The 17,745-nt window shown below is 47.9% G+C and overlaps 1 protein-coding gene across 2 annotated transcripts in view; it reads right to left on the reverse strand.

The window, feature by feature from the left end:
* Positions 1-17,417, reverse strand: part of LOC138260944 (deoxyribonuclease-1-like) — a 55,237-nt gene extending 37,820 nt beyond the window's left edge. For both annotated transcript variants that reach the window (XM_069209489.1, XM_069209487.1), the window contains exons 1-2: positions 16,020-17,417; positions 2,495-2,723 (exon numbers count right to left, since the gene is read on the reverse strand). In XM_069209489.1, coding sequence (XP_069065590.1) covers positions 2,495-2,644 — 150 coding nt within the window. In that variant the 5' untranslated portion in view covers positions 2,645-2,723; positions 16,020-17,417. The remainder of the gene's footprint in view (positions 1-2,494; positions 2,724-16,019) is intronic.
* Between the last annotated feature and the right edge of the window lie 328 nt (positions 17,418-17,745).

Consider the following 17,745-nt stretch of genomic DNA (forward strand, 5'->3'; position numbering starts at 1 on the left):
TAGCAAAGCACTGCTCAGCAGAGCCTAGCATCACATAGCAAAGCACTGCTCAGCAGAGCCTAGCATCACATAGCAAAGCACTGCCCAGCATCACACAGCATCACAGCAAAGTACTGCTCAGCAGAGCCTAGCATCACACAGCAAAGCACTGCTCAGCACAGCTTAGCATCACACAGCAAAGCACTGCTCAGCACAGCCTAGCATCACATAGCAAAGCACTGCTCAGCAGAGCCTAGCATCACATAGCAAAGCACTGCTCAGCACAGCTTAGCATCACATAGCAAAGCATTGCTCAGCATCACCTAGCATCACACAGCAAAGCACTGCTCAGCAGAGCCTAGCATCACATAGCAAAGCACTGCTCAGCACAGCTTAGCATCACATAGCAAAGCACTGCTCAGCATCACCTAGCATCACACAGCAAAGCACTGCTCAGCAGAGCCTAGCATCACATAGCAAAGCATTGCTTAGCAGAGCCTAGCATCACATAGCAAAGCACTGCTCAGCACAGCCTAGCATCACATAGCAAAGCACTGCTCAGCACAGCCTAGCATCACATAGCAAAGCACTGCTCAGCAGAGCCTAGCATCACATAGCAAAGCACTGCTCAGCACAGCCTAGCATCACATAGCAAAGCACTGCTCAGCAGAGCCTAGCATCACATAGCAAAGCACTGCTCAGCAGAGCCTAGCATCACATAGCAAAGCACTGCTCAGCACAGCTTAGCATCACATAGCAAAGCATTGCTCAGCATCACCTAGCATCACATAGCAAAGCACTGCTCAGCAGAGCCTAGCATCACATAGCAAAGCACTGCTCATCACAGCTTAGCATCACATAGCAAAGCACTGCTCATCACAGCTTAGCATCACATAGCAAAGCACTGCTCAGCAGAGCCTAGCATCATACAGCAAAGCACTGCTCAGCAGAGCCTAGCATCACATAGCAAAGCACTGCTCAGCATCACCTAGCATCACACAGCAAAGCACTGCTCAGCAGAGCCTAGCATCACATAGCAAAGCACTGCTCAGCACAGCCTAGCATCACATAGCAAAGCACTGCTCAGCAGAGCCTAGCATCACATAGCAAAGCACTGCTCAGCACAGCCTAGCATCACATAGCAAAGCACTGCTCAGCACAGCCTAGCATCACACAGCAAAGCACTGCTCAGCAGAGCCTAGCATCACATAGCAAAGCACTGCTCAGCACAGCCTAGCATCACACAGCAAAGCACTGCTCAGCAGAGCCTAGCATCACATAGCAAAGCACTGCTCAGCACAGCCTAGCATCACACAGCAAAGCACTGCTCATCACAGCCTAGCATCACATAGCAAAGCACTGCTCAGCACAGCCTAGCATCACACAGCAAAGCACTGCTCAGCAGAGCCTAGCATCACACAGCAAAGCACTGCTCATCACAGCCTAGCATCACACAGCAAAGCACTGCTCATCACAGCCTAGCATCACACAGCAAAGCACTGCTCAGCACAGCTTAGCATCACATAGCAAAGCACTGCTCAGCACAGCCTAGCATCACATAGCAAAGCACTGCTCAGCAGAGCCTAGCATCACATAGCAAAGCACTGCTCAGCACAGCCTAGCATCACATAGCAAAGCACTGCTCAGCACAGCCTAGTATCACATAGCAAAGCACTGCTCAGCAGAGCCTAGCATGACATAGCAAAGCACTGCTCAGCACAGCCTAGTATCACATAGCAAAGCACTGCTCAGCAGAGCCTAGCATCACATAGCAAAGCACTGCTCAGCAGAGCCTAGCATGATGCATCAAAGCTTTGCTTAGCTGAGCCTAGCATAGATTAGCACAACACGACTTCAAATGCAAAAGCATTGCTTGCGTAACCTAAAATAACAGCCCCTCCTAACCTAACACAGCATAGCTTAAACGAGCAGAACATAGCTAAGCTTAGCCCAGCTGAATCTAACGCAGCCTACCCTAACATACACTAGGACCGTGGTTCTTAACCTTTTGACTTCTCTGGATCCGCATTTAATCAGTATTGGAACCCGGGGACCCCCCTGAATCATTATTGGAATCCGGGGACCCCCCAGTCAGTCATTTCTGGAAGCGGGGACCCTGCCTTAAGCATTTTCAATGATTTGAACCGCAAAACAATCCGCACAAGATACAGGGACAAGTATTCATCAAACAACAATTAAATAAATGATACAATATTTTATATAATTGGCAAATAAATATGAAAAAAATTGATTTTTTTAACTTTCATTTTTAGCTTTCAATTTCAAATTCCTTCATATTTCCAGAACATTTAAAGACAGTTTTGTTGTACATTTTTATTTATTTATATACACTTCATTAATCTGTTATTGTTTGTTTTTCTAAGCAGTCGAGGACCCCCTGAGTAGGCTTTGCAGACCCCCGGGTTAAGAACCACGCCCCTGGTATATAGATGCTCGGTTTAGCCTGGCATGGGCCAGCATGGCCTAGCATCCCCTGGCCCTGAAGAAGACCCACCTTCACCAGGACGCCCATGACCTCCACGTTGGCAGCTTTGGCCTCTCCAAAGCTCTTGATGTTGAAGGCACAGATCTTGAAGGCGGCTCTGGCCAGGGGTGTCCCCAGGAGGAAGAGGAAGGCCAGCGAGAGAAATGGTGGGACCTTCATCTCACATGCACCTGAATGTGCGGGTGGCAGGTATGACTACCGCGTGGACTGTCGCCAAGACCAGGTAGCACTGTTGGCCCTGTGAATTAATAAAACACTTAATTAGGATGTTTGGTCGCGATCGAGTCCACAGCAGGGATCTGTGTTTCACCCAAAGTCACTACTTCGAATAACGGTGGGGCCATTAAGGCCCATATTTATACTTTTTTAACGCTGCATTTGCGTAATTTTTTTACGCAAAAGCGGTGCAAACTTGCAAAATACCATTGTATTCTGTAAGTTTGCGCCATTTTTGCGTCAAAAAGTGGCACAAATGCGGCGCAAAAAAAGTTTAAATATGGGCCTAAGTCTTTCACCCTTCTGAGGTTGATCAAATAAGTACCACTTATTTGGTAGCGATACTCATCTGGGTCTGTATTATACATTGCACTCCCAGGCATGTAATGATATTACAGAGGTCACAAGCACTTGTGCAGCTTCTTCTGTGATGCGCATAGTGCCGGTGCACGTGTAGCGCTGCGTTATCATTTGTAAGGTGGTGTGGGTGGCCCCATGCACATGAGGCACTCACTTTGCCTCTTTGCCCTCTCCGTATTATAGAGACTGGGGCAGGCGAAACAGGCCCTTAGGAGGGGCACTCATAGAGCACCACAAAAAAGTCAGATTCTACACACCGAAGGGTGCTGAGCTGAGCTCCGCAGGACTTACCATGGTCCCTTGTTATCCTTCTTTTCTTCTTTGATGACTCTTCATTTTACAAACGGATGATACGTACCAACGATTACGTTCGTTTTGTACAACTTGTACAACATACTTCCACACTTGCTTAAATTGGATACAGTTGTTCCATACCACACATTTAGTTGGACCTGTCTCCACTTCATAGACAGATTAGCCTTGAAAAAGTCACTGTGTGATGAAACACGTGTTGGCTGTGTTTGATACTTATATTCCAAAGACTACCACTGTATATGGCCTATGATTGAGCCAACTATACAAAGAATTTGTTGACCCAAATAAATTCTCCATTGGAATACAATGAAGACTACTTTACTTCTCTCCGACGGACCTCTCATATCAGATTATACATCTGTGTTTATAACCATAGGTTCTTTTGAGTGCTGTGGTTTTATCTTTAATTCTGTATTTTATGTTTATCTCTCTATACATAAAATATATTTTGCGTTATAATAGTAGGGCAATTGACCACTGAGCACCAATTCGAGTAGACTTACTCACATACCAGTTTGGACACAACAAGGAGGTGCTGTTTTATGCCATTACTACAGTCTGCACAGTTATAAGCATAACAAAGGCCCTCGCAGTCCCTGCGTTCCAGGGGGCCCTGGGCTCCAGCAGGGCCTTTCAGCTCAATACCCTGGCCTGAGAGCACCTGAGTGAGTTCGGAGAGGGGCCCTCCAGTTACTTTCCAGGGAGACCCCCTCAAGTTTTTTTACGCCACTGCCTGGTGCACCTGTTTAAAGGTGGCCTATGGCTCTGGCAAGGAGAGTGCACTCTTTTCATTATACAGCTCCTGATGTCCATCAATTACAAGAAGGAACTCCTTGGGTGTGAGTGCTTTAAAAGTGGACCTGAGCCCGTATTACAGAAGTGCCCTGTGGGTGTGACGGCGTTTGCGCCCACTTTGGTATTACAGAAGGGGTCAGAGACGTTTGTGCAGCCCCTTCTTTAACAGATAGCGCTGGCACTCATGTCACGCCAGCCCTGTCTCAAGAGGGGGTTCCTTCATTTGCATAGGGGTGTGGCCCCATGCAAATAAGGGAATATCTTTACCTCAATGTCCGCGCTGTATCATGGACACAGGCGCAAAGGCAAAGAAGCTGTCAGGAGTCGCATCACAAAAAGGTGGCCCACCGTCAGTGCGCCGCCTGATGGCAGCCCTCTGGAGGAGGTTCGAGACATCCTCCTGCAGGCGGGTGCAGTCACTCACTGCACCCCCCTGCAAGGGGATCTCTAATCCCCTTTAAAAGTGCAGGCGGCCACACGGGGAAACACGGAGCGTCTCGGTATTTCACTTGTATGTGCTGCCCCCAGGGCAGTGCGAGTTCACGGCTGTCAGCGCGTGCATTCTACATAATGGGGCGCGCTTTCCTTGTTTGTGCAGGTGCGCGTGGCTCAAACAGGGAAAGTGCGCCCTATACGTAATAGGGCCTCTGGCGTATTATCAAGGCTATTGAATAATAATAGCAATAATAATAATAAAAATAATTATTATTATTTACAAAGTGCATCTTGATCTAAATCGTCTCCAGGTGCGCTTTCGACAGGTGTTTGTGACGGAGTATTCCCTCCGCCGAGATCTAACTCAGGCCCTGAGTTGGCCCCTCTAATCTGCGCTTGAGATGGCGGTAATCACCACCCAGAAAGGCGGCTGCGGAGACCTTGGTGGACTGTCCTGGAGAGGTGAGCAAAGTGCCACTGACATGTGCAAGAACCAGTGCCCCCTCTGGTGTGTTAAGAAGGCGCCAGAGGTGGGCACCGACCAGGTGAAGCCACTTTGAAGGTGTGTCTACAGTGGGCACGTTAGCTGATGGAAGATCCGTTGGGCTCCACAGGTCCTGGTGGGAATTCGTTCCAATGTTCCCGCCTCCAAGGAGGCCCCTCCCACAGCAGCAGCAGCACCTGTGAGGGGGAAACAGCCACTACCAGGGCTGAGAATGGTTGTACGTCACAATAACATGGTTGAAATACGAACCTAAAAAACATGACATACATAGAACCGACTACCAATCTATTGTAAAAAAAATAAAATAATAATATATATATATGTATTCTACAACAGAATTTGACCATCGCACTCCGGGAAGTCCTTTTATCAGCTTTTTATTTGAAAGAAAAAGGGCCTCCACCACTTTTGGAAGCACTTTTTCTTTCAAATAAAAAGCTGATAAAAGGACTTCCCGGAGTGCGATGGTCAACTTCTGTTGAATCATTTTATGGGAGTTTGGTCGGTAACTCCTACATCAGCACCGGCAGCAAGAGCGCGCGATTTGTTATGCGGCCATTTGGTGACAAATATATATATTTTACCTAGTGTCCGTCGCCACTAGGTAGTTATAGTATATATATTTGTACTCGGTTTGTGCTGAATTCGCATCATTTCTTTTTACGCTAATTCAGCGCAAACCTAACTCCATATTTATACTCTGGCGCTAGACATGTTATGGAGTTAACTTCGTTTTCTGGACATGAAAACCTACCTTGTGTCGTTGAGATGCAAGGTAGGCGTCCTGTCCAGAAAAGGACGATACGGCCTTAGCGCCATATTTCATCCCCCTGTGCTAAAATCCAGCATGCGGGGATGGGGGCCTTAAATTATGGCGCTAAGCTTGCTTAGTGCCATTATTTAACGCCTGGGTATTGGCAGGTGTTAGGGGACCTGTAGGCATATTTTGATGGTCAGAGACCATGTAAAGAGCCCACAGGTGCCCTTCCTTGGCCCCAGGGACACCCCCACCCACCCACACCAGAGGGACACCACAGGATGGGGGACCCATCCCAGGTAAATCCCAGTAAGTATATATATATTTTTTTTTTTCATGCTCGGGGGCCCTGACTTGCATGGCGCTGGCCCCAGTGGCTATGCCCAGGCAACATTCATCCCCTGGACATGGCCACTGGTGTGGTGGGCTTGGCTCCTGTCTTTGCTAAGACAGGAGCCATGTCCATGGGGGTTGTGCGTCAGTAAATGGTGCTACACTACTTAGAGGCATTTTTTTGCCTCTAAACAGTGTAGCTCCATAATTTGGCGCTCAAGCTCCGGTTTCCCCTATGCCTCCCCCACCCTGTTAGCATCTCTTACAAGGACGCTAACAGAGCATTAGCGCCGGCTAGTGTCATTCCATAAATATGGCTCCTGGCCAGTGTCTTGGAATGGTGCTAGCCGGCGCTATACTTTTTCACGCAAAACTGCGCTAACGCAGTTTTGCGTGAAAAAGCATAAATATGGGCCCTAGTTTCTATAGAAAAAACGCTTTTTACTTGCCTATATCTTTGGCGCCGGTTTATGAATATTCACAAAATTTCCCCCCAAAATTTGCCAGTCACGTAAGCTGCTGTCTGAAAAACTTCAGGATGATCCGTCAAGCAGGGGCCGAGAAAAAGGGTGGGGTCCCAAAACAAGTTTCCCCCATTCATTTGTCCATAGGGATTCTGAACAGCGATAGCACCAAAACAACTGGACAGAATTACACCAAATTTGGTAGAAAGGTAGCTCTTGGTACAAAAAGCGACCTTTTTATTATTTGGTGTAAATCTGTTCAGTAGTTTTAGAGGAATTAAAGAAAATCCGAATTTGCATATATATGGACATGAAGGATTTGCATCCCCTCCCGATCTCGTGCTGAGATCTGATTGGCTGTCAACACTTCAACAAGGAAGTGTTGGCAGCCATCTTGGGACTCAGGATCAGCCAAGTTCCAGGAAAAAGGTTAAAAGAAAACGGCCAGGGTACAGACACCCTGACCCCTTAGCTCGGTTGGTGGGGTCCCAGAGGGACCCCTCCCCCAAAGAACTAAAAAGCATTTTTTTAAATGTATGCCTCTAATTTGCTACAGGGTCCGGAATCCATGGCAAAATTATTTTAAAAAATGAAGCGCAGACTCCCTCACTTCGTAATTCTGACACCGCCCTCCCGGGGGCATTGTAAATTTTAATGCGGTGGGGCCAAACGCCCCCCCTCCTGCAGCCCAGAGGAGCACCACCTCCCTGGGGCAAAATGCTTTTTTGATGTGGGGTAGGTCCGATGGCCTCCCACAAAGCCCCATGGACCACCACCTCCCGAGGGCATTGTTAAGATTCCATGTGGGGGGGCCATGTGGCCCCCCTGCAGCCCCAGAAACCATCACCCTCCCAGGACATTCTGGAAATTGTGTACCCCAAATAACAGCACTCATGACATTTTTGATAACATCGTTGATCATGTCACTGTAACATTGGCAGTAAAATTATTGTTATAGTTAACGTAGGGCGTGAGTTATAGTTACTTGAGATAACTCTAACTGTAACTGGTGAATTTCTATGGTGTGATACGGTTAAAATATGAACTTAACTATAATTTCCCTGGAACCTTTGGTTTTTTAAGTGGAAAAAATAAATAAATATATATATATATATGTATATATATATATAAATAAAATTAGGGGCCTGATTTAGAGTTTGGCGGAGGGGTTACTCCATCACAACGGTGATGGATATCCTGTCTGCCAAAATATAAATCCCATAGTATTGGACATCTTCAGTAAATTTGCTGCTGCAAAAGTTTTAGTTTGGAAAACTGAGAGGTATGAGTATAGCGAGTGTGTGGGACATCAACTGGCTGCTCGCACTCCACAAAGACCCACTCAAGGTGAAATACGGGAGCTCCGGGACTCCAGTGGGAAGAATGTTGTAGAAGCTGATGGGATTCGGGAGGTTTTCCAGGGTTTTTATGAGGGGCTGTACAAAGAGGCTGGGGACGGAGATGAGGATTCCCTAGGGGAGTATGCTTTGCATTTTTTGGCCTCCATTCCCTTTGAGACCTTGTGGGTGGAGGATCAACAAATGCTTGAAGCCCCCCTCTTTCATTGGAAGAACTGCACGTTGCTGTTAGGGATCTTCTGTCAGGGACAGCGGTGGGCGGAGACAAGATTCCATTGGAGTTTTACAAAACCTTCTCTCATTTAAAGACAGACTTATTGTCTATATTTTCCCAGATCCAGAAGGGGTATCCAGCCCCAGATTCTTGGGCTTCAGCTAAGATTACTGTCTTTCCAAAGAAAGGCGAAGCCCTTCACAACCCAGATCATACCAGCCTATAACACTTATCATCAGTGATACAAAAATATATTCTATAATCCTAGCTACACAGCTGAGTTCAGTCATAGATAAGATAGTGTCACGGTGGCAGCATGAGTTTGTTCCTGGAAGGGGCACTACTGATCATACTCACCGTGTCATCACTCTCTTTGACACTGCATCGATGACTGCGACCCTTATAGCCCTAATTCTGCTAGACTCAGAAAAGGCATTCAACAGGGTTTCCTGGGTCTGCTTATGGCAAGTCATGGGCAAATATGGTATTGGACCGGGTTATGTCAGGGCCTTGCAGGGTTTATACCAACACCCTAGCGCTAATATACGTCTGTGTGGGGGGCAGTCAGGTGTGATTCACATTCAGAGAGGCACAAGGCAGGGGTCTCCCTGTTCCCCTCTGCTATTTGCATTATTTATTGATCCCTTCATTCAGGAACTGGAGCGGTCCCCTATGATTGCCCCTATGCATTTTCATGGCTGGGATACGGAAGTTCTTGCCTACGCGGAAGACTTGGCCATTGCACTCCCTACCGGCCGAGGCGCTAGCTCAGATAGAGTGAATAGCACAGGACTTTGGACAGGTCTCTGCTATTGGTTCAATGAGAGCAAGACTCAGGTTGTCAGCAATCGCTTTGCCAGGCTTAGTGATAGCGGGGTGACGTAGAAGGTGGTTTACTTGGGTGTCACCATAACGGCTGAGCTAGACCAGCTGGTTGAGATTAATTCAGCACCAGTGCTGAAGCAGGCAGATAAAGATTTGTTCAGGATGGGCAACCTACATTTATCTATTATGGGACGGCGTAACATAATTAAGATTATTTTTTTGCCTAAACTACTCTATCTTTTTCGGGCCATCCCTCTCAAATTCAAGAATGGCTTGCTGCAGGATATGAATACTGTGATCATGCAGTTTATCTGGGCCTACTCCGAGCCCAGGCAGGCGCTCAAAAATTTACTCTACCCAGGAAGGGAAGGGGTTTGGCCTTACTAGTTTTTAAATTGTATTATTGGGCTGCCGCTCTCCAATATAAGGGTCCGCTTTTAAGGGACCCGGAACAACAGACTGGCATACCTTCCATTTATGAGGTCGTTCTTGGGAAAGCTGTCAGGTGTAGTCTATTGCGAGAGGTTGAACCCAGTTATTTTTAAAAAGTTGAATTTAAGTCAGTTTACGGAGACCACAAGGTTTGGGCTTCGATCTGTTAAAAAAAGTGAAGCTGGAGCGTTATCACCATTATATCTTGATACAGAGCAACCCACTCCTACTAGAGATTTTTAGGGGTTACCCTATCATGGACTGGGTGGCCAGAGCAATTGGGAGGTTGGGGGAATTCTTTATGCCTGAAGGAAAAGTTTCATTGAAGAGCTACATGGCAAGTTTGAGATTCCCTGAAGGGAGCTCTTTAGGTACTTGTAAATTATGGATTTATTGAGTCGAAAAGAGGGGGGTGCTTGCGGCTTTCAGAAGTCTGAGTTGATAGACTATTTGGTTGGGAGGGAGTCATGCTCTATTAGCCAACTTTATACAGATTTAAATGCCCTTACCTTGAAGACCTGAGTAAACACAATGGAAATTGGCTTGGTGACCTAGGGGCGCACGGAGCGGTCTTTTCTGGAGTCATTAGACCTGGCGCACACTATCTTAATATCTGCCAACCTTCAGGTACAGCATTATAAAACTATCTTTGATCTGTATTACACTCTTCGGAAAATAGCCAGCTGGGGCAGGACAGTAGACATCACCTGTCCTCGCTGCCCGCATCTTAAGGCCGACACTTTACCCATGTTTGGTAGCTGCCGTGGCCTTGAGCTATTATGGGGAGGGATTGCAAAGTTTTTTTTATTCATGCCTTGGTCCGAATATTGTCCTGACCCCTCAACTTATTTTGTTGGGTGTATGCAATGAAAGAGTCCCATATGCCGCTCAACGATTTGTATTTATTGCCATGGCAGTGACACGCCTGTGCAGACCATCTTGTTGGCTCGATAGGGACCCCCCTACCTTTCAGCAGTGGTTTGCCCGATTGCTGGCTAATTTTAATCTGGAAAGGGCCATTTATGATAGAAGAGGCCACAAAGTTCTTAAGAAGTGCAAACTGATTTGGACACCGTTTTGGGGGTGGCATAGGAGCCCCTCCTCCTGACTTTCCTCGCTAGAATTCATGGGGCGGGGCGTTAGCAGAATAGCAGGGGCGTGCTGACTCGCTAAAACGAGTTAAAAAGGGGCACAGAAGTTGCTGACCTAAATCCTGGTAACAGTGGCTTTAGCCCCATCTGCATATATACCTGGCAGTATTTTATCTCTTTTTAGCCGCAAGTTTGTGTACATGGCAACATATGGTTGTACTATTATTGCTGTAAGAGTCTGCGCATTATTGGTGTAATGTTTTAAAAAAGCATAATATTTATTATTGAACTATTGTGCTGCTTTTACATTGCAAAATCCAAATAAAATATTTTTTTTAAAAGGAAACGTATGTGGACATGTAACTTTTTTATTTTTAATCTTTTTAATATCTCTTCGGAGAAAAGATTGCACTGTGGTTCGCGGGTGCCTGTGTTGCAGTCAGGATATTTTTTGTGCAAGAAGGGACACCTTCCTGCACAAAACCAATCCTGGGAGGCATTTTTCTCTGCAGACATAAAAAGAGGAACAAACGAGGAGAAATAGATATTTCTACTCATTACACCTCACCTTGGAAGGCTTAGCATGTTGATGCATTCCGAGGCCTACCAGTAATGTTAAGTCTGGAAATGCATCAAAATCCATGGGTGGATGCGTAGGGAACACTGCTGTGTTGTGTTACTCCACATTTGTCAAGCCATCAACGGTCATGCGACGTGGCCTTGTGTAACTTGATAAATCTGACGTAGTAGTTGCATCGCCCTTGTGCCCCTTGCATGTCGCAAGGGTGACACAACTCGATGATAAATATGCCCCTTATCTTACTGTGGGCTGATGTAGGTGTTTAACGAAATGTGTAACCTTGAATGCATATCAGATTTCTTAGAACGATTTTAAACTTTCTTTTGGTTTCAGCATATCTCCATCATCTATTGTAACTGTGTTTAATAAATAATATATCCAGTATCTGTAAAGCGCAGCAACTCACCTGTGAGGTTCTCAAGGCGCTGTAGTGTGGACACGAGGAGATTAAGTGATTTGCCCAGAATTACAAGACGTTGAGCTGCTAACGCTGAGACTCGACCTAGTTCCCTGAACTCCGAAGTTGGCAGCTCTGGCCATTAAGCCACTTCCTCTCCCTCACGGTTTGTAATAAGGAAACGGTTGCCCCAACCGCATGTTCAACCCCTGCTACCAGTACAAGGTACGCTTAAGGCTTGTAGGGCTTATAATAACTCTCTCATTTCTCACTCGAATTCAGACTGTGGAGCTATGTTTGGAGTATTTGACTCGTACAGGGCTGATTCTCAAAGTTACCTGCACATTTTGGGGCATTTTTCTCAATCTGTCATGCAGCGTAATGCAGCAAGCCACCGTGCCGAGGTGCGTGAAAGGGCAGGGATGCGTCGTATTTAACATTCTATGGCACATTACTGTCCTTTCCTTGCGCTGGTGCACATGTGGCTGCCTAGCGCCAATAGAAGAAAAAACAAGGAGGAATAAACATATTTCCCCTCGTTATGCCTCCCCTGGGGAGGCGTAGCATTTTGATGCATTCCCAGGCCTGACACTAATAGTAAATCTGGGAATACGCAAACGTCCATGGCTGGATAATTTGGAACACCCACGCTCTACTCATGGAACACCTCCAAATGTCGGGGTATCGCAAGGCAGTGATTTGCGCTGCCTTTAGTTACTCCAGGTTTATCAAGCGGTTGCCTTGCGTGACTTGATAGATCTGACTTGAGTGCTGCGTTGCCGCAGTAAATATGTCCCTTCTGGTTCACAGAGGTGCAGATACCAACCTTAATGAGGCAAATTGACTTCATTGATCAGAATTTGAGCATGCAAATAGATTACTCCTGCAGAATATTTTCTCAGTATGACAGAATTTCCCAAGCCAGCACATCTGCTCACAGGGTCTGGATATGCATGTTTCAAGATGATGGCACCCTTGAACGAGGCAAACACCCACAAACATGCCAGTTTGTGGTACCGCACAAATCTTTGCAAGAAACGCTAACCCATTGAAAGTGAATATTTACTCCTATCGTGTGCAGGAGTATGTCAAATGGAGAACCCACCAAATCTGTGGAAAAGAGGTTCAGACGTCCATTTACATTCAGCAGTTGACCACCAAAGTGTGAATGGACTTGAAAGATACCATTTTCTAACAATGAAAAATGCACATAACATTTATCAACAGCGGGCAAAAAGAGACAGAGCTATCTAAACAAGCATTGGAAAACCCAATAGGTCTGGCTTTAATGCATCTGAAGCAGTGTAAAAACATTAAAGTTAACTCGGACAGCAAATGAGCGGTGGACTGAATTAGTCTTCCTTGCCTTTGGTATGGTCTTGTTGCATTTCCATTTCAAATAAAGAGAGGGGTCTTAATAAAGTAGTCCCTGAGGCTGTTCAATGGACGCACTCGGATGGAAGCAGAAGGGTACATCCAAACAGCCAGTAGCATTAGGTGATAGATAACTACTTCACTATGCTGGGCCAAGACGTGGTTGAGAATGCTTCATGCCATTGGCTGAAAGAGGCTAGTGGGACAAAGCCAGTGTTCAAAACAGGTGGACCCAAAGCGCCCTAGAATCCATGTTTGTTGTAAGCTAGTGGTTGATTGGACAGCGTGGTCTCAAAGGCCATGCCTAGAAAGGACAATGAGAGCGTGTGGTAGACAGCGATGGAGGAATATATATTTACATCTAGAAAGAGCGGTAGGCAGCTGTCGTGCTCTGGGCCGGCTTTAGGGCTGGTGGCGTCCAGCACGACAAACTTTTTCGGCTCCTTCCCCAATGACCTCCTTCTCCACGGATTCGCTCACTACCATCCTCCAACAGTGCCCCTCATCTCTCCACAGCCCCTCTCACTTGCATTTCATTTGTTTTACAGCACTACTGTGTAAATCGGTCTATGTGAAATGTTACAAAAAACAATGAGGATTACAAGGTGTGGGAATCGCACATCATCCACACTACTGGCATTATATTTTAATAGTGTTTGATCTGGAGAAGCACAAACTTAGGGCCATATTTACAAAAAAGTGCACATCACTGGTGATACGCTACTTTTCTTGTGGCCCCCTTGCCTCCCCTAACGCCATCATGTTAGCTACATATTTATAATACGGCGCACCATGGCACATGTTAGGGACAATAGCGTCGATTTTTTATTCTATTGTAGCGTTATACTGTATTAGCGTAAAAAAAATGACGCTAATCTATTATAGTGTCAAAAGACCCATTGAAATCAATGGGAGTCTCATTTTAACGCCTGCTTTAAGCGTCATGCATGATGTGGCACAAAGGGCTTACAAGGTGGCGCAAACCTAGTTTGCACCACCTTGTAAATATGGCACTATGGTGGTGGCCCGTTAGCGTCACATTTGTGGCAACAATTTGCCACAAATGTGGTGCTAAGGGGGTGCAAGGGCCTTGTAAACCTGGCCCTCGGTATTTGAAATATACCACACTGGTTGGGGCAGTGCTTAATTTGTGAAAAGCAAGTGCCAGGGCCCTTCCCACAAGGCCACTGCTGCATGCACTGCCCAGTGCCCATCCCAGAGCTGCCACCGTCAATAACAACACAACTAATAACATCACAGTCCTACAAGTGTGACAATTCAGATTATTCCAAGCCACCCAAAGCTATAAGAATAGGGAGGGTGCCATGTATTATTAATTTTGAATGTGTATTGACTTACTAAACACTGTTGTTGTGTTCATCTCAAAATAAGACAGACAGTGCCATCATGTGGTGGAATATTATTACTGCCAGTGTTGAGAATTAAGCGCTGGTGCTGAGCATCGGAAACCTCTGGCTTACATTAAGCACTAGGTTGGGGTTGGCTTTACGAATAAGAATATATTTCTATCCAAACAACCCCTTTTTTTAGCAACATTAGGATAACAAAAGAATGGGGAAAAACATAGGCCCTCAATATGTCATTGGCAGTAAAAACCGCCTAACTCCGCGGTGACAGCTGACAAAATACCGTCACCGCGGCTACCATCCGTCCGCCATACTATGATCACTGCTGAACTTCCGCCACAAGAAGGGCGGATTTCCGGCAGTGATCATACTGGTGGACATTGGTAAGCTGGCGCTGCTACCACCAGCACTGCCACGCCAGTTGAACGCCGCCAGCCATATCATGACTTGTGATACCGCCTGGCGGTGTTCTGCTGGTGGGCGTTGCTGGCGGTAGCAGTGCCCCTTCCCGTTCCCTGCCGGAAGACCTCCTTGAACAAGGTAAGTCGGGCTTCCGACAGGGGAGGGGGTGGGGGGTGCTGTGCGTGTGTGTGTGGGGTTGTGTGTATGAATGTGTGAGTGTGTGCGTGAAAGCGTCTGTGTGTGTAGTGTTGTTTGCGTAGGTGTGTGCATGTGAGGGAATGCGTGTAAGACTAGTGAAGTGAGTGCGTGTCTGCATGTCAGTGTGAAGGTGTGTAAGAATGTGTGTGAGCATGATTGGAAGTATGCATGTATGAATGCGTGTATGCCAGTGTGAGTGATTGGGTGTATGCGTGGTGCGTGTCTGCAGGTGTGTGCGTGTATGGGGGGTGAGAGGATCGGAAGGGGGGAGTTTGGATGGAGGAGGGGTGGGGGGTCAGGTGGGTGTTGAGGGGGATGGGGAGCTGCCTACCGGTGACAGGGAAGGAATTCCCTGTCAACGGTAGGGCCTACCACCGTGGTTTTCGTGGCATTACCATGGTGGTAGGTAAGCTCAAAATGCCGCCGGCAAGACTATGCCAGCTGCCGGGCTGAAGATTGACATCTCCGGCCCGGTGCCTGATACCGCCATGGCGGTATGAGTGGAGAAGTGGCTGGTTGGCTGCTGCAAACCCGCCATTCTCATAATGTGGCGGTATGTACCGCCAGCCTGTTGGTGGTAATACCGCCACATTAACACTACCGCCGGGGTCCCCTACAATGTTCTAACTTATACCATGGAGTGTGCATGCAGCTCTTTGATGACAGTTCAAAGGTCACTCTGCTATATTAGGGTTATAACCTATGGACTGCAAGTAACTAAAGCATCTATGTGACGTAAACAGCAACCCACTGAGCTATCCACATAAAATACAGTTCTGTGATCTGCATAGGACACGTTCTTTACAGCAGGCATACTAACCCTCTTCTCTACATTATGATGAGTCAAAGCTGTACTAGACAAAACTCAATCATGCCCCAGCCGGAACATTAATAACTAGAGTTTGCTTGTCATTTTAATTGTTGCTTGAAAAGTGCTGGACACAAAAGGAACTCTGCAGCAGGTAATTTTAAACTCAAAAGTTATTTCTAAACACTGGTCGCACTGCCCTAAAGCAGGTCCTGGTGGTGCCATAAGAGAGAGTGATTAATCTCCAGTTTAAGAGAGCCTGCAGCTCCTCACAGCCACACATTGGTGCACAGTGCATCTTCACTTACCTGTGTGCATCGCTCACTCCCTGCACGTGCAGCTGGAGACACGTGCTCCCCTGTGCGCGCCAGCGACTGCGCTCCCAGATAACTCTTGTGAGGTGCTCTCCAGGGATGGCAGTCTCTTTCAGGAACTCTCTGAGTCACGGTATAGTATCCCGGGTATACGACTCTCTCCCAGGGATGCCACCTCTCCCAGGTGCTCTCACAGCGACAACACCCTACCTCAGTGGCAGTGCCCTCTCCCAGTGACACCGCCCTCTCCCAGTGACACCACCCTCTGCCAGTGATGCCTCCTCTCTTGGGTGCTCTCCTAGTGACAGCACCCCCTACCAATGACAGTACCCTCTCCCAATGACTACACCCTCTATTTGGTGCTCTCACACTAACTGCTCCTTCTCCTTGGAGTTCTCCCAGTGACTGCTCCCTCGGCCAGTGACTGCTCCCTCGGCCAGTGACTGCTCCCTCTCCCAGTGACTGCTCCCTCTCTCAGTGACAGCACCCTCTCTCAGTGACTATACCCTCTATTTGATGCTCTCACACTAACTGCTACTTCTCCTTGGTGTTCTCCCTGTGACTGCTCCCTTGCCCTGTGACGGCTCCCTCTCTTAGTCAGCAGTCTCTGCCAGTGACTGCTCCCAGTGCCAGTGACGGTTCCCTCTCTCAGTGAATGCTCTCTCTCAAAGTGACGGCCCCCTCTGCAAGTGACTGCTCCCTCTCTCAGTGACAGCACCCTCTGCCAGAGACTGCTCCCTCTGTCAGTGACTGCTCCTTCTTCAAGTGACTGCTCCCTATCTCAGTAACTGCTCCCTCGCCCAGTGAGTGCTCGTGACTGCTCCCTCTCCCAGTGACTGCTCCCTCTCCCAGTGACTGCTCCCTCTCTGGTTTTCTCCCAGTGACAGCTCCCTTGCCCAGTGACTGCTCCTTCTCCTTGGTGTTCTCCCTGTGACGGCTCCCCCTCAGTCAGCAGTCTCTGCCAGTGACTGCTCCCAGTGCCAGTGACGGTTCCCTCTCTCAGTGAATGCTCTCTCTCAAAGTGACGGCTCCCTCTCTTAGTGAGAGCACCCACTCCCAGTGACTGCCCCCCTCTGCAAGTGACTGCTCCCTCTCCCGCTGACAGCACCCTCTCCCAGTGACTGCTCCCTCTCTTTGGTGTTCTCCCAGTGACTGCTCCCTCTCCCAGTGACTGCTCCCTCTCTTAGTGACAGCACCCTCTCCCAGTGACTGATCCCTCTCTTTGGTGTTCTCCCAGTGACTGCTCCCTCTCCCAGTGACTGCTCCCTCTCCCGCTGACAGCACCCTCTCCCAGTGACTGATCCCTCTCTTTGGTGTTCTCCCAGTGACTGCTCTCTCTGCCAGTGACTACTCCCTCTCTCAGTGACTGTTCCCTCTCCCAGGTGCTCTCCCAGTGACCGCCCCTCTCCCATCACAGCTCTCCTCTGACCCCACACAGCGCCCCCGTCCCTGGCACAGAGCTCCGGTCTGTCTCTTGTGTGGGACACACGCGGTGCCCTGTCAGCACTCTGTCAGCAGCCTGTGTGTGTCTAGAAACTCTAGCGCTTGGGGGTGTGACGCGCTGTGGGCACTCGTGTACGGGTCACTGCGCCCCACCCCCAGTCATTCACCACCTAACAAGTCATGGGAGGCGGGAGCAACCTGACTGCCTGGGGGGAGACAAAAAGCAACAGTGAATTAACTCACTGAAGCCTGGGACGGGCGGAGAGGAGCTGTAGTG

This window comes from Pleurodeles waltl, chromosome 10, assembly GCF_031143425.1.
Source record: "Pleurodeles waltl isolate 20211129_DDA chromosome 10, aPleWal1.hap1.20221129, whole genome shotgun sequence".
Lineage (NCBI taxonomy): Eukaryota > Metazoa > Chordata > Amphibia > Caudata > Salamandridae > Pleurodeles > Pleurodeles waltl.